The 25,866-nt window shown below is 42.7% G+C and overlaps 1 protein-coding gene across 1 annotated transcript in view; it reads left to right on the forward strand.

Annotated features, from left to right (window-relative positions):
- The window catches only part of LOC128850297 (tubulin-specific chaperone A-like), a 31,714-nt gene extending 10,016 nt beyond the window's left edge, over window positions 1–21,698 (forward strand). The window contains exons 2-4 of the mRNA XM_054053324.1: window positions 13,509–13,614; window positions 20,174–20,260; window positions 21,618–21,698. Of these exons, the coding sequence (XP_053909299.1) occupies window positions 13,509–13,614; window positions 20,174–20,260; window positions 21,618–21,698 (274 nt within the window). The remainder of the gene's footprint in view (window positions 1–13,508; window positions 13,615–20,173; window positions 20,261–21,617) is intronic.
- Window positions 21,699–25,866: the final 4,168 nt, after the last annotated feature.

Raw genomic sequence — 25,866 nt, forward strand, 5'->3', positions numbered from 1 at the left:
GCTTATATGTATATTTTAAGCATGGCAAGTTTACTTTCTTTGCAAAATATATACAGTGCAATTTGTCAGAAGCAATGGGAGATTGTTTTAGAGATTGAAACTCCCTTGACTCATTTTGTTGCTTCAGCTTTTAGGTTGTTTAATCACTGTCCAAATATAGTTGGCTTAAGTCAGTATGCTTAAGGCAGTATTTAAAACTCAGAATGCACTTAAATAGCAGGCTGGTGTCCTATTTTTTGTGCTCAAAACAATTTATTTTTTATAATCTTTGTTCTCAATTTAATCAGAAAGTTTCAGGTAGACAGAAGAGCAGCCCCTTATGTTTCCTATGCCTTTTCTGAAATCAAGTTAAGGTAAAGTTGTCTTACAGATTCAGTACAATGGAAAAAGTAATTCTCACTGTTTTTCTGTAAGACTTTTTTCATTTAATGAATACTTATGTTATAGATATCTGCATTTTTGTACCTATTAAAGTTGTAATAAAATAAAATTTAAAAAAAATTATATCATTGATTGAGAAAACTTAAATATTTGCTGCTACTATCTTAAAGCCTTCTTTTCTAAGATGGAAATAAAGTCAATTAAGGATCTTCTATGCTCTTTTCTGTAATTAAAAAGAAAAAAAACCTAAAGACTCAAAGTTAAAAATAGAATTTTTTTTCATCCTTCCCTGTCCTAAAGTGGGACTGAAGTAGAGATTTATTTTTTTTAATACATGGAGTCATTGAGATTTTGGAGTCCTGGGGGAGGAGGAGATGAAGCAGCTTGTGCTGGAATGCTCCTGTAATTCTAGCTGAGTGGGGATGTCTCACTGCAGATTCTCCAAAGAAATGACATACAGGAATGTTTGAATTGTTCTCTTTATGCATTTATGCATTAACACCGCTTTTTCGGCGGCATCCAGCGGCAGGACGGCGAGTACGGCGGTGGGGCGCTTCTCTGAGCCGGGAAAAGCCCAGGAAAACCCAGGCGGGAGCGGGGCGGGCGGCGCTCGGCACCTGACACCCGGCAGCGGACGATACCGCGCGGTGCCTGACTGGAGGGGGCGGTCCCAGCGGCTACCGAGGGAGACTTAAACGGTCCCTTGGGAGCACAGCGACCCGGAGCGTGGCAAAGAGGAGGGGGACATGTTAGTGTAACGGGGCAGTTCGAGCAGGGAGAGCGCAGAGAGGGGCTGGAGGCCGGCCAGAAGGGACCGTGGACCATGGTGGCTACCCGGCAGAAGATTAAAACTGCTCCGGGTGCTGCAGCAAGCAGGATAGATGTTGCCACCCAGACAGAGCCTCAGTGGGTCCATGCAGCTACCCAGACCCCGGGCTGTAGGCAGTGCCCCCTCCCACACCAGCTCATGCCTCTGGCACTGGCTCCACTTGAGGAAGCTCTGTTCGCATGGGGGAACTCCTTCACATGGTGGCAGAGCTGAGGGAGGAAGTAAATAGACTAAGGGCCATCAGGGAATGTGAGAGGGAGAGAGATCACTGGAGCAGCGCCCTCTCACAAAATCAGCAGGCTGCTGGAGCTAGTGCAGCTGAGCAACACCCACCTGCAGACTGTAAGGTTGGGGGAACAAGAGTTGGGGAATGGCAGCAAGTTCCTGCCTGGTGCAGGAAACCTGCTCCCCCCACCCAGACAACAAACCCCCAGATCCCCCCGAGGAACAAATATGAAGCGCTGCAGGTGGAACCCATCCCCAAGGATGAAGAAGATGGCTCCCACAGCCTAGAAACATTCCCTAGGCTGCACCATCTTCAGACAACCATAAAAACATCCTCAGTAAATAATAAGAGGAGAGTGATTATCAAAGGGGATTCCCTTCTAAAAGCAACAGAGGGACCCATCTGCAGACTGGACCCGCTCTACAGGGAGGTCTGCTGCTTACCGGGGGCATCAGTGAAGGATGTAACTAGAAAACTTCCTTCCTTGGTGAAAGAGACAGATTATTACCCTCTGGTAGTATTTCAAATAGGCAATGATGACTTAGAGCGCAGAAAGCTGAAAGCCATCAAGAGAGACTTCAGGACTCTAGGGAGAACGATGGAGAGCTCTGGGGCATAAATAGTGTTTAGTTCCATTCCAATGCTAAGGAATGAGGAGCAGGAGGTCAAAGAGAAGCAGCCACCAGCCTGGCTCTGAGCCTGGTGTGAGGAAAGAGGCTTTGGGTTCTTTGATCATGGGGTGACCCACGCGTCCCCAGGCTTCCTTACTAGAGATGGGACATGCTTGTCTCCTAGGGGGAATAAAGTCCTTACTGAAAATCTAGCTAGGCTCTTAAATAGAGCTTTAAACTAGATCTGAAGGGGGAGGGAGCCTGGAAGTGTGACTCCAGTAACTGAGAGATGATGTGCTGGAGAGGACTGCCAGTACACCACCACAGAGCAAGTGGGGGCGATTACACCTGGGGACAGTAAGGATGAAACTGGCACTGTGGTGTTATTTATTCCGAGGACCAGTCAATTGGGAATGAACTCTATTCCCTTTATGAGGGCTGAAGGTTCACCAGCCCAGCTGAAATACATTTACACCAATGCACGCAGCATGGGCAATAAGAAGGAGGAGCTGGAAGCTGTTGTAGGGCAAGGTGATGATTGATGTCGTTGCCATCACAGAAACATGGTGGGATGACTTGTATAACTGGAGTGCAGCCATGGTGGGGTATAAACTCTTCAGGCGGGACAGGAAGGGTAGGAGAGGAGGCGGGGTATCCCTCTATGTTAGAGAGTGCTTTGATACCCTTGAGCTCGATTACAGTGAGGGAGGGACTGAGTGCCTATGGATTAAAATCAGAGGAGCCCACAAGAAGGCAGATATTGTGATGGGAGTCTGTTACAGACCATCCAGCCAAGAAGAAGCAGCCGATGAGCTCTTCTATAAACAGCTGGGGATAGTCTCTAGATCACTACCTCTTGTCCTCGTGGGAGACATCAATCTTCCGGATGTCTGCTGGGAGTACAATACAGCAGAAAGGAAGCATTCTAGGAGGTTCCTGGAGTGCGTGGAAGACAACTTCCTCACACAACTGGTGAGTGAGCCGACAAGGGAGGGTGCCCTCCTGGACCTGCTGTTTGTGAACAGAGAAAGCCTTGTGGAGGATGTGACGGTTGGAGGACGCCTGGGACAAAGCGATCATGAGAGGCCTTATGGGGGATGTGATGGTTGGAGGATGCTTGGGAAAAAGCGATCATGAGATGATAGGGTTTTCAGTTCTAGGTGAGATGAAGAGGGGGATTAGCAGAACAGTCACATTAAACTTCCAGAGGGCAGACTGTGGACTGTTCAGAAGGCTGGTTGGCAGAGTCCCATGGGAGACAGTCCTTAAGGGCAAGGGAGCCCAAGAGGGCTGAGTACTCTTCAAGAAGGAAATCCTGGCAGCACAGGAGCAAGCTGTCCCCATGTGCCGGAAAATGAGCCGATGGGGAAAAAAAAAACAGCTTGGTTGAGCAGAGAGATCTGGGTGAACATCAAAAAGAAGAGTATATTCAGTCCCTATTGGATGCAGAAAGAACAACAGTGACAGGGGATGAGGACAAGGCTGAGGTACTTAATGCCTTCTTTGCCTCAGTCTTTAATAGTTAGGAAAGTTGTTCCCTTTGTGTACAAACCCAGGAGTCAGAGGAGCAGAATGAGGCTCCCATGATCCAAGAGGAGGTGGTTAGAGACTTGCTTGCCCAGCTAGACACCCACAAGTCTATGGGGCTGGATGGGATCCACCCAAGAGTATTGAAGGAGCTGGCAGATGTGCTTTCTAAACCCCTTTCCATCATCTTCCAGCAGTCCTGACTGACTGGGGAAGTTCCACTGGACTGGAGGCTGGCTGATGTTGTGCCCATCTACAAGAAGGGTTGCAGGGAGGATCCAGGGAACTACAGGCCTGTCAGTCTGACCTCAGTGCCAGGGAAAGTCATGGGACAGGTAATCTTGAGTGCTATCATGAAGCACATGCAAGAGAACCAGGTGATCAGGCCCAGTCAACATGGGTTCACGAAAGCCAGGTCTTGCCAAACTAACCTTCTATGATCGCCTTCTATGACAAAATGACTCGACGACTGGATGAGAGAAAGGCTGTGGATATAGTCTTCTTGGAGTCCAGTAAAGCCTTTGACACAGTTTCTCATAGCATTCTGCTTCAGAAACTGTTAGCCTCTGGCCTGGACAGGCGCATACTCTCCTGGGTTGAAAACTGGATGGCCGGGCCCAGAGAGTGGTGGTCAATGGAGTTAACTCCAGCTGGAGGCCAGTTACAAGTGGGGTTCCCCAGGGCTCGGTACTGGGTCCAGCTCTGTTCAATGTCTTTATCAATGACCTGGATGAAGGCATTGAGTGCACCATTAGCAAGTTTGCGGATGACACTAAGCTGGGTGGTAGCATGGATCTGATGGAGGGTAGGGAGGCTCTGTAAAGGGATCTGAACAGGCTGGACAGCTGGGCTGAGACCAATGGGATGAGGTTTAAGAAGGCCAAATGCCGGGTCCTGCACTTGGGGCACAACAACCCTATGCAGTGCTACAGACTGGGGGAAGAGTGGCTGGAGAGCTGCCTAGAGGAGAAGGACCTGGGGGTGTTGGTTGACAGCCAACTGAACATGAGCCAGCAGTGTGCCCAGGTGGCCAAGAAGGCCAGTGGCATCTTGGCTTGTATCAGAAACGGTGTGACCAGCAGGTCCAGGGAGGTTATTCTCCCTCTGTACTCGGCACTGGTGAGACCACACCTTGAGAACTGTGTTCAGTTCTTGCCCCCTCACCACAAGAAGGATGTTGAGGCTCTGGAGTGTGTCCAGAGAAGAGCAATGAAGCTGGTGAAGGGGCTGGAGAACAAGTCTTATGAGGAGCGGCTGAGAGAGCTGGCGTTGTTTAGCCTTGAGAAGAGGAGGCTGAGGGGAGACCTTATTGCTCTCTACAACTACCTGAAAGGAGGTTGTGGAGAGGAGGGAGCTGGCCTCTTCTCCCAAGTGACAGGGGACAGGACAAGAGGGAATGGCCTGAAACTCCGTCAGGGGAGGTTCAGGCTGGAAATCAGGAAAAAAAATTTCACAAAAAGGGTCATTGGGCACTGGCAGAGGCTGCCCAGGAAGGTGTTTGAGTCGCCTTTCCTGGAGGTGTTTAAAGGAGGGGTGGATGAGGTGCTTAGGGACATGGTTTAGTGATTGTTAGGAATAGCTGGACTCGATGATCCAGTAGGTCCTTTCCAACCTAGTGATTCTATGATTGAATGCATGTAGAGAATAAAAAGACCAGATCTGTGTTGACATTTCTCTTGCTGGTGTGTATATATATAGATAGACATTTTTGAAAATGGAAGAATTCAGTAGAACGTTTTCTTTTTTTTTTTTTTTAATGGAAAACTGGAAGCTGTGGTTGTGACGTGGGAGCCTTTGGAGTGGTTAATTTGCTGCCTTGCCTGCTGCCTGCTCAGGTGACTTAGCTCGGAATGAGTAAGACTTTTTTTTTTTATATATAAAAAAGTATATAAAACCTCAAGTCACATTGCAAGTATGTGATTTTTTTTTTTTTTATATAAGATAAATACCTAAAGGAGATTCTATTTGATTACTAATGCTTCACTCAGAACATGTGCATACAAGAGAAAAGAGTCTGGAATAGTTGTTTAAATATTGTGCTTTAAAAAATTCCAAATTCTTGACTTGCTGTCTTTGAACATCAACATTCTGCACAATGCATGCCCTAGTCTGAGGGTGAGTAGAAAGGGTGGAAATGGGAACCTAACTTATTTAGCCTTTGTAGCCTCAAGGTAAGTTGTGAGAGAGGAATGTACAAAATAAATACTACTTTAATGTAAAATACACACATTGGTAACAATTACAAACTTTGTGTTGTCTGTTGTAGAAACCCAGATATTTATCACTAGTTTAAAATACTTTTGCAAAGTTTGAATGATGGCTTGACTATGCCTGAAAAAAATATTTTCATTCACATAAATAATCTGTCCTGTTCAATGATAATATGTTCTTCTAGTAAAATAGAATTCAATGAGCGGTGGCCTCTATTCCAGACCATTTATAAATTCTGCAACAGTGCTGAGTGCACACTTACTGAAGTGTGACCTTGGGCAAGACCTGCAGTCACAGTGCAAAGTAAAACGAAGCATTGCCACTGCTTCCATTCTCCTCTTTGGAAGCTAAAAGTACTGTGCATGGTTTTTCTAGTTTTGCACACTTAAGTTAGCTCCTTACACAGTGGATACCCATAATAAAATGACAACAGCAATTTAGTTTTGTCATTTTGACTGGCACTGGCTATGTGGCTTGAAAATACTATATTAGAGTAATTGAATGTGTGTTGAGTCTTTTTTCTGTTTTCCAGAGAGCTGCTTTTCCATTAACTTTGGGGAAAATACACTGGCAGATTTGTTTAAAATAAGCTCAGCTCCACCCTTCATATAAGTGACTTAGCCTGTGCAATGAGAAATTAAGATCAAGGGATGTTTTTTCATTAGCTTGTGGCTTTATTTGCATTCCAAAGATAGCATTATGAAACACAACTGTATACAATATAACTAACTCATCTCAAGGAGCTTTGAGACACTTACTGTAGCATATGCTAACTATTACAAAATGCCTTGATGGAAAGATATTAAAATTAGTGGTAACTGATGTAAAATATGACAAAATGTTTTAGGCTTTCTGAGCAACACACATTATGGAGGAGCTGCTTCATAATGTAACCGATTAATGAAGGATTGCTGAGGCACATGCAGCTGATGTCATGAAAAATTATTTCTTTAGTTTTGTGCCAACAGCCCAGCACCTGCAGTCAGAAGAGACTAATAGTGAGAATCGCTATCAATAGTGATTTCAAACTATTATAGCAATCAGACTGGAATTTATTCAATAAATTTACTTCATTTGATGGTAATTGATAAACAAAATTTTATTAATGTGCTTGCACACATTTCACTATCAATCAAGCAAAAGTAATCCATTTACCACCTGACTTGATCCAAATTAGGACTAAATTAATGATCAATTAATCTTAGAAGGGACAGTGTTGTATTTTGTGGAGGAGCAGCAGCAGCAAAAGTTTCAAATAAATGAAGTGTGACTGTAACAGGAGATTAGTAGAATGAGCAGAAATGAGCTGAATTGCTGTGTTTTGTAGCTAATGAGCATGCAGCTAGATTGCAAGTGACTGTATTTATCGTGTTGGTGTAAAAATAAAACTGTCTGTGGTTTAGAGTTGTCGCAGACATGGAGACAGAAATTGAAGCATACTTGACATCATTCTACAAATAGAAAAGGCAGAGCAGAGTCTCAGGTAATACCTCTAACTGCATGTCATTGACAAAACACTTAATGAGATAATAAATGGTTTCAGAGATTTGGGGACATGATGAAAGAGCAAAACAAATGTTTATTTTGGTACTTCCATCCGTTAGTCTGGCAAGGCTTTATATTTTTGTACACAGCAAATGTGTATGGAAAAAATCTTGGCTTATACAGTGCTTCTGATACACAATGTAAAAATCTCCCCTAAGAATTTAAGAAATGTACACGCACAGTGTCAGGCTTCTGTGAAATATTTCAAGTTTAAAAGCTAATGATAACTTTGTTTTCAACTACGTAAAGTCTTATTTCAACTTTCATAGAATCATTTAGATTGGAAAAGACCCTTAAGATTGAACTTGTCTGTAAACCTAACACTGCCAACTCTACCACTAAGCCATGTCCCTAAGCACCACATCTCACATGTCTTTTAAATCCCTCCAGGGATAATGACTCCACCACTTCTCTGGGCAGCCTGTTGCTTGACAACCCTTTCGGTGAAGAAATTTTTCCTAATATCCAATCTAAACCTCGCCTGACGCATCTTGAGGCTGTTTCCTCTTGTCCTATTGCTAGTTATTTGTGAGAAGAGACCAACACCTGCCTTACTACAACCTCCTTTCAGGTAGTTGTAGACAGTGATAAGGACTCCCCTCAGCCTCCTCTTCTGTAGACTAAACAACCCCAGTTACCTCAGCTGCTCCTCATAAGACTTGTTCTCTGCACCCTTCCCCAGCTCTTTTCTCCTTCCCTGGACACGCTCCAGGACCTCAATGTCTTCCTTGTAGTGAGGGGCCCAAAACTGAACCTGGGATTCGAGGTGCATCCTCATCAAGGCCGAGCACAGGGGGATGATCACTTCCCTAGTTCTGCTGGTCATGCTGTTTCTGACACAAGCCTAGATGCCATTGGTCTTCTGGGCCACCTTGGGCACACTTGTGGTTTGCAGGCAGCAGTCTGGAGTGGGGACAACCACTTCTGGGGTGTACTCAAAATTCCAGTTTTTACATGTTGCTGTAAATTGCTGTAACTGACTGCGTTCAATTTTTTACTTTGAGCTCAAAGTCATGCTCAGAATTCCAGTCTGTACTTTGAATACAGTCAAAGTAACTCACAGTTTACAACAAGAACTTGGATACAACCAAATTCACCCACAAGTGCAGAGAGGAAGAGAAGTGAGGTAGATTTGAAGAGAGAATAAGGACGGGGGGGGGAGGGTAATGGGGTAAAGAAAAATATAAAAATAATCACCACCCCAATAAAATCCAATAGAAGTTTCCTCAGGAAACATGGTTCTCGAATTGGGGCATGTGCAGAGGTTCCTTCCGGAAAGTTCTTGAATTGGGGCTGAGGGCTCCAGGGTCACTGGCAGTTCAACAGACCCTTGCTAGAATCTCTGTGTGAACCCTTTGGGCATGTGTGTGCAGTCAGGGGTGCTCCTGTGCAAATCCCTTGGCACCAGGTCCAGTGCAGACAGTCTGAAGAACCCCAGCAGCCAACTGCAGGCATGACGGGGCAGGCCAAATTGCTTAAAATCTCAAGCATGTGCAGTTTCACACCAAGACGGATGTTTAAGATGTACAGACCAATACAAGTAAAGAAATTGAACTTTACAACTAGTCACAGAGCTGACTATTTCTTAGCATGGTGTGCCTTTCAATGTATAGAACTTTTTGTTGATTAATGTTTGGTTTATTTACAGAGCTAATACAGGGTGCAGGATATTGTATAGCTGAAATAAGACTAACTGTACGGTTTCAGATGAGTACTAGGTGACAGAATTGTTTTTTTTCAAAAAGAGGATATTTAAGGAACTACTTATTGTAGAATAAAGGTTTATTACATATGACACTGTTGTCGTTTATCCTCATCCAGCAACTGAGCACCCCACAGCCATTCACTCATTCTTAGGTGGAATGGGGGAAGAGAATTGGAAAAGTAAAAGTGATAAAACTCATGGGTTGAGATAAAGACATTTTGATAGGTAAAGCAAAAGCTGTGCACGCAAGCAAGGCAAAACAAGGAATTTGTTCACTACTTCCCATCAGCAGGTGTTCAGCCAAACCATCTCTAGGAAAGCAGTGCTCCATTATGTGTAACGTTACTTGGGAAGGAAAATGCCATCTCTTCTCCCAGCTTTATATGCTGAGCATGACATCATACAGTGTGGAATATCCCTTTGGTCACTGGGGTCAGCTGTCCCAACTGTGTCCCCTCCCAGCTTCTTGTGCACCCCCAGCCTACTTGCTGGTGAGGTGGGGTGAGAAGCAGAAAAGGCCTTGACTCTCTGTAAGCACTGCTCAGCAGTAGCTAAAACATCCCTGTGTTTTCAGCACAAATCTAAGACATAGCCCCATAGCAGCTGCTGTGAAGAAAATTAACTCTATCCCATCCAAACCAACACAGACAAATATAACTATGATACGTAATCTACATTGTTTCCTTTTTTGGTTTCGGATGTTTGCAGTTAAAACTTAAAGTTACTGTAGCTTATATTTCATACAACACTATATGATATCTGCTAAAGTTATGCCTATAAGTAGTTTTTATGGTTGCAGGTTTTTCCGTCTATAAATGACCCATGTACTTGGGATGCAACAAGTTACAGTCTGGCTTTTTCTGATACCTACTGAGCAATTCTTACTCTGTCCACTGTATTTGATCACACCATGTATAAAGATTCTGGTTTAGTATTTATCTTAACCTGGGGGGAGAGCCACTCACCCACTCATCCCCCCCCCAAAAAAAACAAACAACAAACCCCACAAAACCAGAGTCTTGCTTCTAGGTAGCTAATGTTTCCAGTTTTGAAAGCAGAATATTTCAAGTACTGCTTCTGAAATGTACAGTTAATACAGAAATCGAAGTAAGTAGATAAATATGGATGTAATTATTAAGCATCCATATCTGAGAAAGATGTGTGAAAAATCAGGTTAAAACTTTGTTCTAAACTAGGCCAGAACATGCAGTCCTTTACCTTTTGACAAAAGTAAGCAAACTTGCATAGCAGTCAGTTTGAAAAGTTAGCGTGCATAGAGGGAGATGTGAGTGTGAAAACGTAATGTGAAAACATGAGTAGTGATAAACATCCCTGCTTTGGATAGAGTTCACATCATCAAAAACTGGTGAACACCATGATGAAGCAGGCTGTCCCCCTGCAGCACAGGGAGGTCCATAGTGGAGCAGATATCTGCCTGCAGCCTGTGGAAGACCCCATGCTGAAGCAGGTGGATGTGCTCAAAGGATGCTGTGACCATGTGAAGAGCCCATGTTGGAGCAGGCTCCTTCCTGAAAGGACCTATGACCCTGTGGAGAGAGAAGTTCATGCTGAGACAGGTTTGCTGGCAAGACTTGTAACCCTGTGGAGGACCTGCACTGGAGCGGTCTGTTCTTGAAGGACTGCACCCTATGTACAGGACACATGCTGGAGTAGTTTGTGAAGAACTGCAACCCATGGGAAGAAACCATGTTGGAGAAGTTTGTGGAGATCTGTCTCCTGTGGGTGGGATTCCAGACTGGAGCAGGGGAATGGAGTGGTAGAGTCAAAGTGTAATGAACTGACTGCAACCCCCATCCCCCTGTGCCACTTGGAGAGAGGAGGGAGGTAGAGAAAATGAGGAGTGAAGTTGAGCCCAGGAAGAAGGGAGGAGTGGGGGGAAGGTGTTTTAAGATTTGGTTTTATTTCTCATTACCCTGCTCTGATTTGGTAACAAATTAAATTAATTTCCCCAAGTCGAGTCGGTTTTGCTGAGTGATCTCCCTGTCCTTATCTCGACTCGTGAGCCTTTTTGTCATATTTTTCTACCCCTGTCCAGCTGAGGAGGGGGAGTGAGGGAGCAACTTGATGAGCACCTGGCATCCAGCCAGGGTCAACCCTCCACATTTTCAAATCTCAACCAGAGAGGTACAGGTCTCACGGGTTGATTAAAATTAAATTATTTGGAACCTGAAAATAGCAAAGCAAATAATACTGTATGGAATTAAATCAAGGAACCTTGATCAAACAACTTATTGTCTATTAAATCAGTATTTGCTGATGCTAATACTGGAACTAGTTCCAGTAGTTGGAATCACAGGCCCTGATTTAGTATCTTTATTAGTAGTAATTAGGCTGCTGTCTTTCCCCAATACTACTTTTCAAAGTTAGTACTTTACTGACTTGTAGAAACTGGCTTAGGTGATACTTACACTACATGCTCTACATACTGCTGCTTTATAAAACTGAAGGCCCTCTCTGATGGTGTGACTCCATGGGGGTTGAAACTAGTTCAGATGAGCGTTTTCACAGCCCAATTTAGATCAACTGTTGTGAAACCACAACTTAAGGCCATTTTGGCAAAACAGTTTTTGATGATGTAAACTCTATCCAAAACAGGGAGAATTCCTGCTGTTGCAATATCAGCATATTCTCTTTGGAATTTTTCTCAAGATATTACTGCAGTGGTACTTCTTTGGCAGCTTCAGTTCACAAAAGGTTCTTATTAACCCAGTACTGTTCTGTTCATCCTCAGCAGTACTTCTAGTTAGAGCATTTAACTGTGACAAATTAGGAATTTATTTGCTCTGAATTTTACTGAATGCAAGACTCCAGGTGAGGTCTCACAAGAGCAGAGTAGAGGAGCAGAATCGCCTCCCTTGCCCTGCTGGTCACGCTGCTTTGGATGCAGCCCAGGTTGGCTTTCTGGGCTGCAAGCGCCCATTGCCAGCTCATGTTGAGCTTCTCATCCACCAGCTCCCCCAAGTCCTTCTCTTCAGGGCTGCTCTCAATCCATTCTCTGCCCAGCCTGTAATTGTGCTTGGCATTGCCCTGACCCAGTGCAGGACCTTGCACTTGGCCTTGTTGAACTTCACGAGGTTCGCACAGGCCCACCTCTAAAGCCTGTCAAGGTCCCTCTGGATGGCATCCCTTCCCTGCAGCATGTCGATCACGCCACACAGCTTCGTGTCATCGGCAAACTTGCTGAGGGTGCCCTCAATCACACTGTCCATGTCTGCGATGAAGATGTTAAACAACACCAGTCCCAATACCAACCCCTGAGGAACGCCACTCATTACTGGTCTCCACTTGGACATTGAGCTGTTGACCCCAACTCTTTGAGTGCGACCATCCAGCCCATTCCTGATCTACTGAGTGGACCATCCAGCCCATTCCTGATCTACTGAGTGGTCCATCCATCAAATCCATCTCTCTCCAATATAGAGACAAGAATGTTGTGTGGGACAGTGTTGAATGCTTTGCACAAGTCCAGGTAGATGATGTCAGTTACTCTTTCCTTATCTATCAATGCCGTAGCCCCATCATAGAAGGCCACCGAATTTGCCCTTAGTGAAGTCATGTTTGTCATCATCAATCACCTCCTTATTTTCCATGTGCCTCAGCAAAGAAATGTTACTTTTGTCTATAACTCCCAAACCTACATCAAAGTAAATGGAGAAAATACTATAGGGAACACAAGACTATGAGGCTACTGTGTTACTTGGGAATTTTACTTTTCATTATTTTGTACAAAAAGTAGTATGGGAAATATTGCATTTAATGGCATGACATGGAGTTGTGATGAGGAACATAACAAACCAAACAAACCATTTTGGGATCGTAGTTGGTGAACCTGAAAATGCTTTTTCTTGTTGTTTACACGTGATAACTTTTTTTCAGAGTTACTGTTAAGAAGGTCTGTCATTTTTTGATGCAGGTTCAGTGGTGTTATAGCAGCCAATATAGGTCACTCACAAAACTTTCAGTCTGGATGGTGGTGAGAAAGTTTGGCAAATGCTGATCTAAAAGTTGATGATAAGAATGTTGCCTTTGCAGACATCTTAATATCAAGTTAGTTTTGTCTACCTATGATGTGAGGACTTTTTTTTTTTTTTGAGATGGAGAGATAGCTTTCTCCTCTGTACTACCATCTTTGTTAGCATGGGTTCATCCAGATCTACAAGGCAGCTTCTTATCTGTTTCTATTTTGTATTTGAAATTAAGTACCGGTATATAGCTTTTTAGGATATTCTATATGGATAAGCCCACACAGAATCTTAAAATATATTTTTAATTGAAATTATTCTTATAAGGATTATTGTACATTATAACTAAATTCAGCATTTCCTTGATTCATTTTTTTGCAGTGGTTAAGAGCCTTTTTTTATAAAACTATGTATTATCTATTTTTTTCCAGTTGCGGAACATTTTACCATAATAGAACCAGATTAACACAATCGCTTGGTTTAATTGCAGATTGGCAAAAGAAAAAGTTATGTATGAAAAAGAAGCAAAACAGCAAGAAGAAAAGATTGAAAAAATGAAAGCTGAAGCATGTGATGATTATGGAATTAAGAAGCAGGTAAACTGTCCTAAAACTTGTTTTATAAAATCCTTCTTTGCTCTGATTTAATCATAGTAATCCTTAAATATTAAGTCGGTGCAAAAATAATTGCCAGTTTTGTCACTGTAAACTGTGATGCTTATTTTGGATTACACTTTTATGTAGCTGTGTTCGTGTAGTGCCCCATTTTAAAGCATGAAATTCGCTCTACTTATTTATGCTAATGGTTTTGTTTACATTGTTAATTCTGTTTTATATTACGCTGTCAAATTAAAGATGGAAAAAAAAGAAAATTCAAGTGAATTTGTTGTATGAGTTCAAAAGGGGAGGTAAAGCAGCAGAAACTGCTAGCAGTATCAGCCAAGCATTTGGCCAGGGTGCCATCAACAAACATACAGCTTGGCACTGGTTCCAAAAATTTCATAATGGAAATGAGATCCTTGAAGATGAGGGTCATGGACATCCTGCTGTGATAGACGACAACCAGCTGAGGGCCAATATTGAAGCTTTCCCTCGTCCATTGAGCGGGTGACCTTGTCATAGAAGGCGATCAGGTTAGTTTGGCAGGACCTGCCTTTCATAAACCCATGCTGACTGGGTCTGATCACCTGGTTGTCTTGTGTGGGCTGTGTGATAGCATTCAAGATGACCTGCTCCATGACCTTCCCCGGCACCGAGGTCAGACTGTTGCGGGAGGCTTCTAGGATTACAGCATGTCCAGTTTGTTCCAATATATTTTCTACAATTCCCCCTTTTTCTTTTTGCACAACCCAAGCCTGACTGACTAGATGAGTTGCTAGTTTTCTTAAACATGTGAACAAACAACAACCAAAGAACAACATTAAAATCAACGGTAAAAGCGACATCATTAATGACTTCATTCAGCTCTCGGAGTTTTCTATGAATGCTCTCAGAGTGATCACTAAGATTAAAACAACACATTCCTTCAAACTCTTCACAGCCATGTCTTCGTGTTAATACTAAAAATCTATTGCAGCTCTATTTTGTAATGTAACATGCCTAACACTATTAACATCAGCTAACAACCCACTCAAAGCCATTGAAGTAGCATTAGTCTGCTTACTCAACCAACATCCCAAATTTGTCAGCTTTGTCAAGGCTGCTGCAGTTGCTACCCCAGGAGCTAATGCTGAGGCAGCTACAATTTCTCCAGGTTCCCAGAAAGGTGACTGTACTCTCACAGTCAGCCCCAAATTGATGGATAGATCATTTATTTTGTTTACTTCGTTTCTTGTTATAAATCATAGTGAGATTGGGAGTTAGTAACGTAAGCCATCCAAGGCTACATAGCCTGCCATTAAATTTTGATAATATTCCTCCTCACACTTTACCTCCACTAATCAGAGAAAAAATTTCTACATGCAAAGCAACTGGAAAAGAAAAAGAACATGATACTTTAGGAGAGATATAACTATACAAGGCTGTAGTGTTTCTATACACAGGTAAAGTAGCATTTACATTCTGACCTTTTTGAGTGATGTTATAGGTACAATTATACATTACACAAGCATCCATTATTACTGACCTATTTCGCTGGAACCTATCTCGGACTGCTGTCTGTAATGACACAAACATAACCTCTTCCTGTCATTTTTAGCTCAACAGGTCCTTTCCATTCGCCTGAGTCCCAGTCTTTGTATAGTACTTTGATACCTTGCTGGTCCTGGTTATTCAGTCCTGACTCTAGCGATTGGTGATGGATTACAATAGGAGGACTAGTTCTATTTCCAGTTAAATGTAAAAAGTTCAACACATAAGTTGCCTTTGCACTTCTTTCACTAGGAGGTAACATTTCTCCCCCCTTTTGTTTTTGCAAAAGTGACTTTAAGGTTGCATGAGAGTGTTTTACAATTGCTTGACCTGTTGGTGAATGTGGAGAAGATCCAAGCAGGAGCATTTACTGTTGTCACACGTCTCCACTGCATGCTGGGTTGCTGGTTTCCTTGGTTCTTTAATGTTAACGGTTTACCCCCTGGCTTCTTTTGTCTGTTTTTACCTGTATGGGAATTCTCAAGGCTGCAAATGCATTAACTTTTCTATTCCTTTGCAATTTTTTTACTCTCAGAGGATACTCATTTTGGACTCTTAAATCATTCTTTCATTAGTGTCTGGCTAAAATCCCCTTTACAGTTGTCTGCACTAGGACCCAGCAGCTGCTGATAAGGGACACTGGAATGCAGAGTGTTCTTCATAAATTGTTACTCCCCTAGAGAGAGATAAGGACTCCCAAGCTGAAACAAAACAAAAAAACCTTCACTTTCAAACAAAATCAGGAGTAAGGGGGGGGGGGGGAACCTCACACACAGCCACAGGGCTGGGGGGGGAATAGGGTGGGGGGAAACACACACAGCCGCAGGGCTGGGTTTTTTTCCATTTTCTTTTTCTATTTTCTACGTTCTTTTTCTATTTTTTTTATTTTAGGCATTTTAAAATTTTGTCCTCTGCAGCCTTTCACTTCAAAGGTCCCAGGTAAATCTACCTGTTTGCCGGCTTAGTGGACATTTGAGATTGAAAGGTCTCAAGAGTTGCATTTTTAAGATTAATCAAAACAAACAGAGGCTCAAGCTCCTATAACCAAAACCCAATTTGCAAATCTTACAAACGTTTAAAGCGCTTTAAACACACACACACAGAGAACCACTCTTTTGAGAGCTGGCTTAATATACCCATACAATATTGTTTACGACCAGTCAATAAGAACAGCACGATGGTATGAATATTTAAACTATACACGGTACCGGACACATACAACACTTAAAATCACAGAATCACAGAATCACAGAATCACAAGGTTGGAAAGGACCCATTGGATCATCGAGTCCAACCATTCCTAACACTCCCTAAACCATGTCCCTAAGCACTTCATCCACCCGTTCCTTAAACACCTCCAGGGAAGGCGACTCGACCACCTCCCTGGGCAGCCTGTTCCAGTACCCAATGACTCTTACTGTGAAGAATTTTTTTCTGATATCCAACCTGAACCTCCCCTGACGGAGCTTCAGGCCATTCCCTCTAGTCCTGTCCCCTGTCACTTGGGAGAAGAGGCTAGCTCCCTCCTCTCCACAACCTCCTTTCAGGTAGTTGTAGAGAGTAATAAGGTCTCCCCTCTTATATATTATATTGCATATATATATGCACATATATTATAAAATAAGGTTTGTATCAATTGTTTAACAGGTAATAGTCTTTGGTTGTTACAGCATTTTCATGGCAAAGGACTATCCTATGGCGGCTGTGAATTATTCATGTACACGATGGAGCCGGTGGCTGCCTCGAGCACTGGGGCGGTGGGGAGCTTGGCGACGAAGCAGTCAGTACTTTCTCTTTTTACAGCTTTTCGAATTTCTTTTATCGCTTCATAACTAACTGATTCCCAGCGAAGATCTGGTGTTTCCTCTGCCACGCCATCTTCTTCCTCCTCTGATTCCTCGCTAGCCCGACAGCTTTGTCCACCCCGCACTTTATCAGTGCAGCCGGCTACTGTGGACACTTCCGGTTCCTGTGTCATTGCACTTCCGCCCTCTGGTGGGTGAACATGAGGCGCCTCCGGCGCACTGGGGCTGTCTATGTCCTCAGACGCATTCCCCTTTTTTTACAGCCGGATTTAAGAGCTCGCAGACGCTGGTACAAACTTTCCCAGTTATTCCTTTCATTGGGTAATTCTGGCTCACCCCAAAGAAAGCACTCATACGACTCGTCGTGGTAGGATGAGTTTCAGCCGGGGAATTGGGGGGGGGGCTATGGCGCGCACAGCGGCAGCGGCAACTTTTGACTCCGCCTTCAGCGCTTGTAAAGCATCAGCGACAGTCCGCCAAGTTTCCCCACAGCCCCCAAAGGGCTCTTTGCCCTTTTTCGTGATCGTGCAGTCCCATAATTCATCCCCCACGGCGCCACGCAGTCCAGTCAACAAGATGAGAAGGATTTGCAAGAAATCCTTTCTCCCTAGCCCATAGAACGAGCTTCACTAACGCCTTTTCGGCAACTGCTTCACCTCGCTTAGCGAGAATACCTAATAGCAGTTTTTGTGCTGCAGCATGGTCAGATTCCATGTCTGCAAGCAAGAAAACCAGAGGGAAGGTAGCAACCCTTCCTACCTCAGTCCGCAGTCGCTGACTCGCAGCCGATATCTGCCGGCTCCCCACAGCCTTCGCTCCGAAACCTGAAGCTAACGGTTCAGCTTTTCGCTATCGGTTCAGCTTTTCTCTAGAGTTCAGCTTTTCGCTAGGGTTCAGCTTTTCGCTATCGGTTCCGCTTTTAACCCTTTCCGCTTTTCGCTAGGGTTCGGCATCGAAAATTCACTCTTTCCGCTTTTCACTAGGGTCCCTGCTTCTAACCCTTACCGCTTTTTGCTAGGGTTTGGCACCCTTACCGCTTTTCGCTAGGGTCTGGTGTCGAAGATTCACCCTTGCCGCTTTTCGCTAGGGTCTCTGCTTTTAACCATTACCGCTTTTCGCTAGGGTTCGGCACCTTTACCGCTTTTCGCTAGGGTCTGGCATCGAAGATTCACCCTTACTGCTTTTCACTAGGGTCTCTGCTTTTAACCCTTACCACTTTTTGCTAGGGTTCGGTACCCTTACTGCTTTTCGCTAGGGTCCGGCGTCGAAGATTCACCCTTTCCGCTTTTCGCTAGGTTCTACCTTTCGGGCGCCATTTGTAGGGGGAGGCTTCTAGGATTACAGCATGTCCAGTTTGTTCCAATATATTTTCTACATCAGACTGACTAGCCTGGAGTTTCCTGGATCCTCCCTCCAACCCTTCTTGTAAATAGGTGTAACATCTGCCAGCCTCCAGTCAAGTGGAACTTCCCCAGTCAGCCAGGACTGCTGGTAGATGATGGAAAGGGGTTTGGTGAGCACCTTTGCCAGCTCCCTTAATACCATTGGATGAATCCCATGTGGTCCCATAGACATGAATATCTAATTTGCCTAGCAGGTCTCTAACCATTTCCTCTTGTATCAAGGGAGCTTTGTTCTGCTCTTCCTCCCTGTCTACTGGCTCATGAGGTTGAGTATCCAGGGAACATCTTACCTTACGATTAAAGAGTGAGGCAAAGAAGCATCTTTAAGCACCTCAGCCTTATCCTTGTCCTTTGTCACTATTGTTCCCCCTGTGTCCAGTAAAGGATGGAGATTTTCCTTGGTCCTTCTTTTGTTATTGATATATTTATAGAAGGATTTTTTTATTATCTTTTACAGAATGGACCAATATAAGTTCTAATTGGTCTTTAGCCCTTCTGATTTTTTCTCTACATGATCTCATTTCATCCTTGTGGTCCACTCAAGATGCCTGCCTCTTCTTCCAAAACTCATAGACTTGTCCTTTTTTTCCTGAGATCCACCTAGATCCTTCTGCTCAGCCAGGCTGGTTTTATTCCCCGATGGCTCATTTTCTGGCACACAGGGACGTCTTGCTCTTGTGCCGCCAGGATTTCCTTCTTGAAGAGCATCCAGCCCTTGTGAGCTCCTTTGCCCTTAAGGACTGTCTCCCCTGGAACTTGATCAACTAGCCTTCTGAACAGTCCAAAGTCTGCCCTCTGGAATTTTAAGATGGCATAGCTTATCTTCCCTTTTGTGAAGACAGTGTTCCCTTCAGTATGACAGCATTAATATTGAAAGAATACAACATAGGAATGACAGAATGAAGTACGCCATTTTAAGTGAAAGCCTTGTGTTGCAGGTTATCCTGTATACAGAAGAAGTTTCATACTTAAATATCTAACCTATTTCAATTTCTAAGTAGATTTAACATTATTGAACAACTCTGCACACCTTTTCTTCTCAGTGGATGGATTTCATATCCATAAGTTTTCCATGAAATAAATGTTGCCTTGTATAAATTCCATTTTCTGTAGGAGGAGGCAGGATGTTCAGATTTGGTGCGGTGCCAGTTTAGTAATTTTGTTCAAAGTGCATGGGGAGAATAAATCTTTCTCCTAAAATAAAGCACAAGTATAATGAACTTTTTATGTATGATGAACATAAAAAATATGAGCCTGCTGGTCTTTGCTTTTCATTTTTCTTTACCTTTTTCTTTCAGTCAGAGCTTCCAGCAGTGTGCATACAATGTGATTAATAATTCAGTAACTTTTCATGCAGTAATTATCTCTAATTGGTATTGTCTGAACACTGTTTTTCTTTATTACCCAAAAGATGCAGGAGATATTTATATAACCAACTAATCCTATTTTGGATGAAGGTGCTTCACAACAGCAGGAGAAAGTTTGTTTAAATAGCCTTTTTAACAAATGTTGTATGGAAAGCTTACCAGGAAGTACCTTTTTCTGAGGAAAAAAATATTCTAAATACTCTTTTGCACTTCATACTTTATATTTAATTAAGCACAAAGTAAATGGAAGTATCCTGTAAATGAACATTTTTAAGCAATTATGCTACGTGCGTCTTTTAATATAAAAGCCTATTCAGAAAATAGGTACCACTGTTCTGAAGTTCCTAGATGATGACTGGACTGCTGATTTTTTAAGAGTAAAGATTTATCTTAAAAAATAACATTCCTATATGGAATACATTCTCATTTCATTGGCTTCTAATTTTCACAGACTGAGCTCTTACAAGAGTCACGAATGATGATTCCAGACTGCCAGCGCAGATTAGAAGTTGCATATGCAGATCTTACTCAACTACTAGTAAGTATAGCACCAAAATCCACTGATCAAGAAATGCTGCTGTTCCTTGATGAACATGGATAAACATGCTTGTCTGTAGTGCAATTGCAGCATATTAGAACTGGACTGAATAATTACTTTTTTAGGCCCCAAGTCTAGCTAGCATCCTGTAACATACCAATATTTCATTTTAGATAAGTGTCTTTTCAGACTTGCTCTTCAGTCTATGAAAAGTGTGTGTTAGAATATTAGAAGCTGTCATTAAGGGAGTGCATGCTCAACATATACTTAAGTACTGAACTGTTAGAATGGACTCCGAGTTCCTGTGATAGTTACATGATCAGAAAAAATAGTTCACTTGTTTAGGTAGTCTTTCTAGATCATGTAGATGTATATAATATGCTTGTAGTGAACTAAAATAGTCAAAATACTTTGCTTACTGCCTCTATATATGCTATGGACAAGAAATAAGACAGCTGAGTCCTTACTGAGTACTGCCTATATGATTTTCTAATGAGATGAGAACTAGTGCCTCATTTTTAAGATGAACCTGCAGGAATAAATAGTATCTCGTACAAATAGATTCACTGAAACTGTACTAAGTTTTGAGATAGTCGTGCTTATTTTAAAAGCTGTTTTTTCACCAAGAATTCTGCTCCACATGTAGATGCTACTGTGAAGCTAAAATTACATACCATAAATTAAACCTCAGACACATTTGACACATTTGACAGCTAAAATGCAAATCCCTTTTCAAAGAAAAACTTGAGGTGTATTGTCGTCGTTTGGTATGCCTCTACTGTTTTAAAAAAAAATGCTCATTACCTGACAGGATTTAGGGTCCTTTTGTCATTGAACTAGTTATTTGACAGTTAACTGGTCTAGATTTCAGCGGCGTGCAGAAGTGATTCTATTGATCCATACACTGTACTGTACAAAGTTAAAACGAGGAATGCGGGGAGTTACTATTCTTATTAAGAATTTGGAAATCTTTAAAGGTTGCTTTCTGTTCTTAGCTCACCTTCAATGCTTAAAATCAACTAAGTAGTAGTATGTTTTTTCAGTTGTCAATCTCTGCTTAAGCTTTTTCCTAATTGTACACTTTTTCTGAGTTCTGTTGTTATTGGTTTCAGTTATGCTGTCCTTGGTTTTAAATGTTTATTTAAAAAAAATAAAGGTATGCATAGGTCAAATCTATTCACACAACAGCCATTATCCTGGACCTTAAGCAGGACAAAAGAAATTATCTGTGGTTTGAATTATGTAAAACTAGTGTTTTCAATAATGATATATATCCCTTGTTCCATAGTTTCCTTCTTAAACTTAATCCCATGTCCATTATTTTCAAAGTACTCAAAGGTTTCATTTTTAATTTCAGGAAAATGAAAAAGAATTGGAAGAAGCCGAAGAGTATAAAGAAGCACATTCCATACTAGAGTCAGTGAAGCTGGAAGCCTAGAAGTTTTTCAATACTCTCTTTATATGCATTAGCACTGGGTCCATTCCACACTTTCATTTGACTATTGTTGGCTTGCTAAGGTTTCCTTTATGCAAATTGGCCTTTCTCCAACTGCAAAACGCATCAAATAAAGGATCTTCTGAAACATCTGTGTGTTCCATATTCAGGCAAAATAGAAACATTTCCAGTTCACCTCAGTTACAGAAAGGAAAAAAAATAAAGCCTATTTAATGTAAGCGTAATAGTGTAATAGCTAATATACAGAACTTAATCTGAACAATTCAGGCTAAGAAAGTTTAGTGATGTAAGGAGTGTGAGAGACCAATAAATGCTTTAGAGGCACCTTATATTTGAAATAATTTCAAGCCATTATGAAAGAAGAGATAAATGACCCTTCAACATCACCCATCTTTTCTTTTTCTGTGATGCAATTTATTTGTAATTTTATTAAGTATTACTCCTTGTTTATCTTTGAGCTCAAGAAAGTATTAAGAGCTGATTCCAAATCTTTCTCAGTTTGCCTGGATTTGATTTGTAGAGCCCAATTCATACAATTACCATTGATCAAAATTCTGTTACATTTTTCAAGAAACAGAATTTAGCAGATGACTAGTATGTTGTCTGTTGGATCTGCTGGTAAGAGTTCTGGATTCAAGAGTTTAGGATTTTCCTAAAAGCACCTTGGCTTAGTTGAGTTTCTTTGAACAAAGCTTAAACCCCAGAAGCTGAAAGAGAACTAACAGGTAAGGGAACAATGCTTAATCTCTCTGGAAGACCAAACGTATAAAAGCTGTGGTTCTTTCAGAATGACTTCTCTAAACAGCAAAGAGTAAGCTCTGATGGACAAGAAAGCTTTTTTACGTTAGATTTTCTAGTTTAAAAGGTTTTTAGTATGTTCCTTAAAGGCAACACAAAGCACAGTGTACCTTTTGCGTGGTGCTATATTCAATACTTTCTTTTTAAGCTGCCTGAGTCTGGGTAAACTGCAGTTTCAGTACCTCTATTTGTGTACCTTACTCTCAATGTGCTTAATGTCTATTTCTCCATCACTCTTAAGCCCTGCTCTGACAGATTATCAACACTGCAAGGTTTCTGTTTGACTGCAGAATAACCTACTTTTGAAGTAAGCGACCCCAGACCAGTATTAGACAGTGCTAAGAAATAAAACGTTTGTGACAACACTACGGTTTCATAAGAGTACATGCACACCTTACTAGCTTTGTGTCCTAGGCATGTAACTGCCGAAAAGATACTGCCCTCTTACAGGGCAAATGAACTGCAACTGAGGAGAACATCTGTCTTTGCATACTCATTTCAGTCACTTTGAATCTTCACCAGGAACAACGGCTGGAGCAGACAAAACCTGTCTTAGCTGACCGACTGCGATCAGCAAAATAGTAAGTATGCTTGCAGGCCCTTGAGTGAAGTGTGGTGAATAAAAACTGAGCTAAAAAGGTGGTGGCAGGGTATTGAGTCTGCTGGGTAGGGCAGATTTTAAAATAAAAATTACTCTTCAGAAGAAGAAATAATACACACTTCTCGAAAACAAACCTACAGAAAAATGACGTGCAGTTGCTGAATACCACAAGAAATGCAAGTCAGCATGAAATCTAAACATAGGTGGAACCTGTAGTGGCTGAAGGGAATTAGCATTGTGATATGGCTTAAGTTGGCATTTGGAGTTAAGGGTGCGTGGGACTGAGTAGTTAACAAATAAACCAGACTCCAGGGAAGACTTAATTGGTGCAATAGTTTCTAGGGTAGAGTGGTTTCTCATGTTTACCTATATGTCTCTGTCCAAGCTATTTTCTAACTCCCTCTGACTGCATCATGAAATAAAATGATACTCTCCTCTATCTGCTTCTTCTTCCCTTATGCTCAGTTCTCCAAAAGACTGAACGTATTCTGTTGTACAGAAAATAGCCGGCCTCACTGATGAAAATCAAGGTATGCTCATACCTGAAAGGACTTGCTCTCTTCTTGTCTCCAGGTGCCACTTGAAAGTGTCTAACTTTTGAGAGGATAGCAGCATGATATCTGTAAAAACTATATAAAAAAATTGTGACAAGTCAGCAATAACATAGGGCTGGCCCTTTGTCCTAGTTCAGGTTGGGAAAGGGTTAATTTTGGGGGGTAGGGTGGGGGTGGTGTTAACCCAAAGGGATATTCTATACCATGATACCATGACATCTGCCCAGGGTATAATGGGGGTGCTCAGTTGGGTGCTTGGCACAATTGGCAATGCGGTAATCAGGGTCCGGTTTTGCAGCTGTTTTCTATAGTGTGGTTTCAGGTGTCATGGCTGCAGAGAACAGCACAGGCACAGGTTTCCAGATCAAGAGCACGCATGATCATCAGTTCCCAGGTGGTGAGCATTTTGCATTGTGTATCACCTGTTTTGTATATTATTTTGTTGTTATTATTGTGGTTGTTTTCTCCATTCCTCTTCTGCTCTGTTAAACTGTTTTGGTTTTTTATCCCAATCCACGAGATTTACCTTTTCTTTCTGATTCTCCTCTCTACTCTTTCTGGGAGGGGCAGGGATGAGTCACTGCAGCTGAACCAGAGAACCAAACAGTTGCCCCTATACAGAAGAAGAAATACACAAAACAGTCAATTCACTTAGTGAGGGATGATGAACCAGTGCCATCACAAGAACAAGAGGAAGAGGTAGACCTGGAGAGAACTACACAATCCCTATCCCTGAGTGAGCCGCAAGATATGCGAAAAGATTTCAGCTGTTGTCCAGGCGAGTACATTGTCACCTGGCTGCTCCAATGCTGTGATAATGGGGCCAGTAGCCTGGAATTAGAGGGAAGGGAAGCCAAGCAGCTGGGATCCCTGTCTAGGGAAGGGGGCGTTGGCAAAGCAATTAGAAAAGGGACACAAGCCCTCAGCCTCTGGAAGCAACTTCAGTCAGGTGTGAAGGAAAAGTACCGTTTCAAGGACAATGTCACGTCCCCCCGGCAAGTGGACCGCCATGGAAAGAGGTTTCCAGTACCTGAGAGAAATGGCTGTGCTGGAGGTGATTGGCAGATTGCCAACTCATTGGCAGTAATGTCCTGGAAAGAAGATGAGGGACAAGCAGTGGATGAATTGGTTGGCCAACTCCGGCAATACGAAGAAAGTCTCTTCCTCCCTATGGGCCTGCGTTTCAGCGGTGGAAAGGCTGTCCGAAGAATCTGAAAACCATCCTGGGAAGTCCAGCAACTCAAAGAGGATACATCCAATTCCCCACCTGTACAGACCAGTGTCTCTGCTATTAGGAGCAAGCGCTCCTCTGATCAAGAGAGAGGATGTAGAGGGTACACACCACAAGCCACCCTGTGTTTTTACCTTCATGACTATGGAGAGGACATGATGAAGTGAGATGGAAAATCTACCTCAGCCCTACAGACACAAGTGTGTGAGTTGCAAGGAAAAACAATTACATAAAGGGATTTTTCCAGGAAAAATGCCACTCCAGTTTCCAGCGGGCAGTTTCCCAGACAGAGTAAAGGGACTGATCTTACTTCTGATACTCTTGAAGAGACTTCTAAGTCATTTTTACCAGAAGTCAGAAACAAATACTATGACCAAGATTAGAGTGGCCCTGCCTCCAGACAGGGGGAGGAAAGGGACAACTGGGTTAATTGGTCTATGTGGGTTCAATGGCCTGGCACGTCAGACTCCTAAGAGTATAAGGCTCTAGTAGACACAGGTGCACAGTGTACCCTAGTGCCATCAAGCTATAGCGGGGCAGAACCTATCTGTACTTCTGGAGTGACAGAGGGATCCCAACAGTTAACTGCATTGGAAGCTGAAGTGAGCCTAACTGGGGATGAGTGGCAAAAGCACTCCATTGTGACTGGCCCAGAGGCCCCATGCATCCTTGACATAGACTACCTCAGGAGAGGGCACTTCAAGGACCCAAAAAGGTACCTGTGGGCTTTTGGTATAGCTGCTTTGGAGATGGAGGAAATTAAACAACTGTCTATTTTGCCTGGTCTCTCAGAGGAACCTTCCATCGTAGTGTTGCTGAAGGTTGAAGAACAACAGGTGCTGATTGCTACCACAACGGTGCACCGGTGGCAATATCACACCAAATGAGACTCCCCGATTCCCATCCATAAACTGATCCATTGATTGGAGACCCAAGGAGTGATCAGCAAGACTTGCTCACCCATAT

Source organism: Cuculus canorus, chromosome W, assembly GCF_017976375.1.
Source record: "Cuculus canorus isolate bCucCan1 chromosome W, bCucCan1.pri, whole genome shotgun sequence".
Classification (NCBI taxonomy): domain Eukaryota; kingdom Metazoa; phylum Chordata; class Aves; order Cuculiformes; family Cuculidae; genus Cuculus; species Cuculus canorus.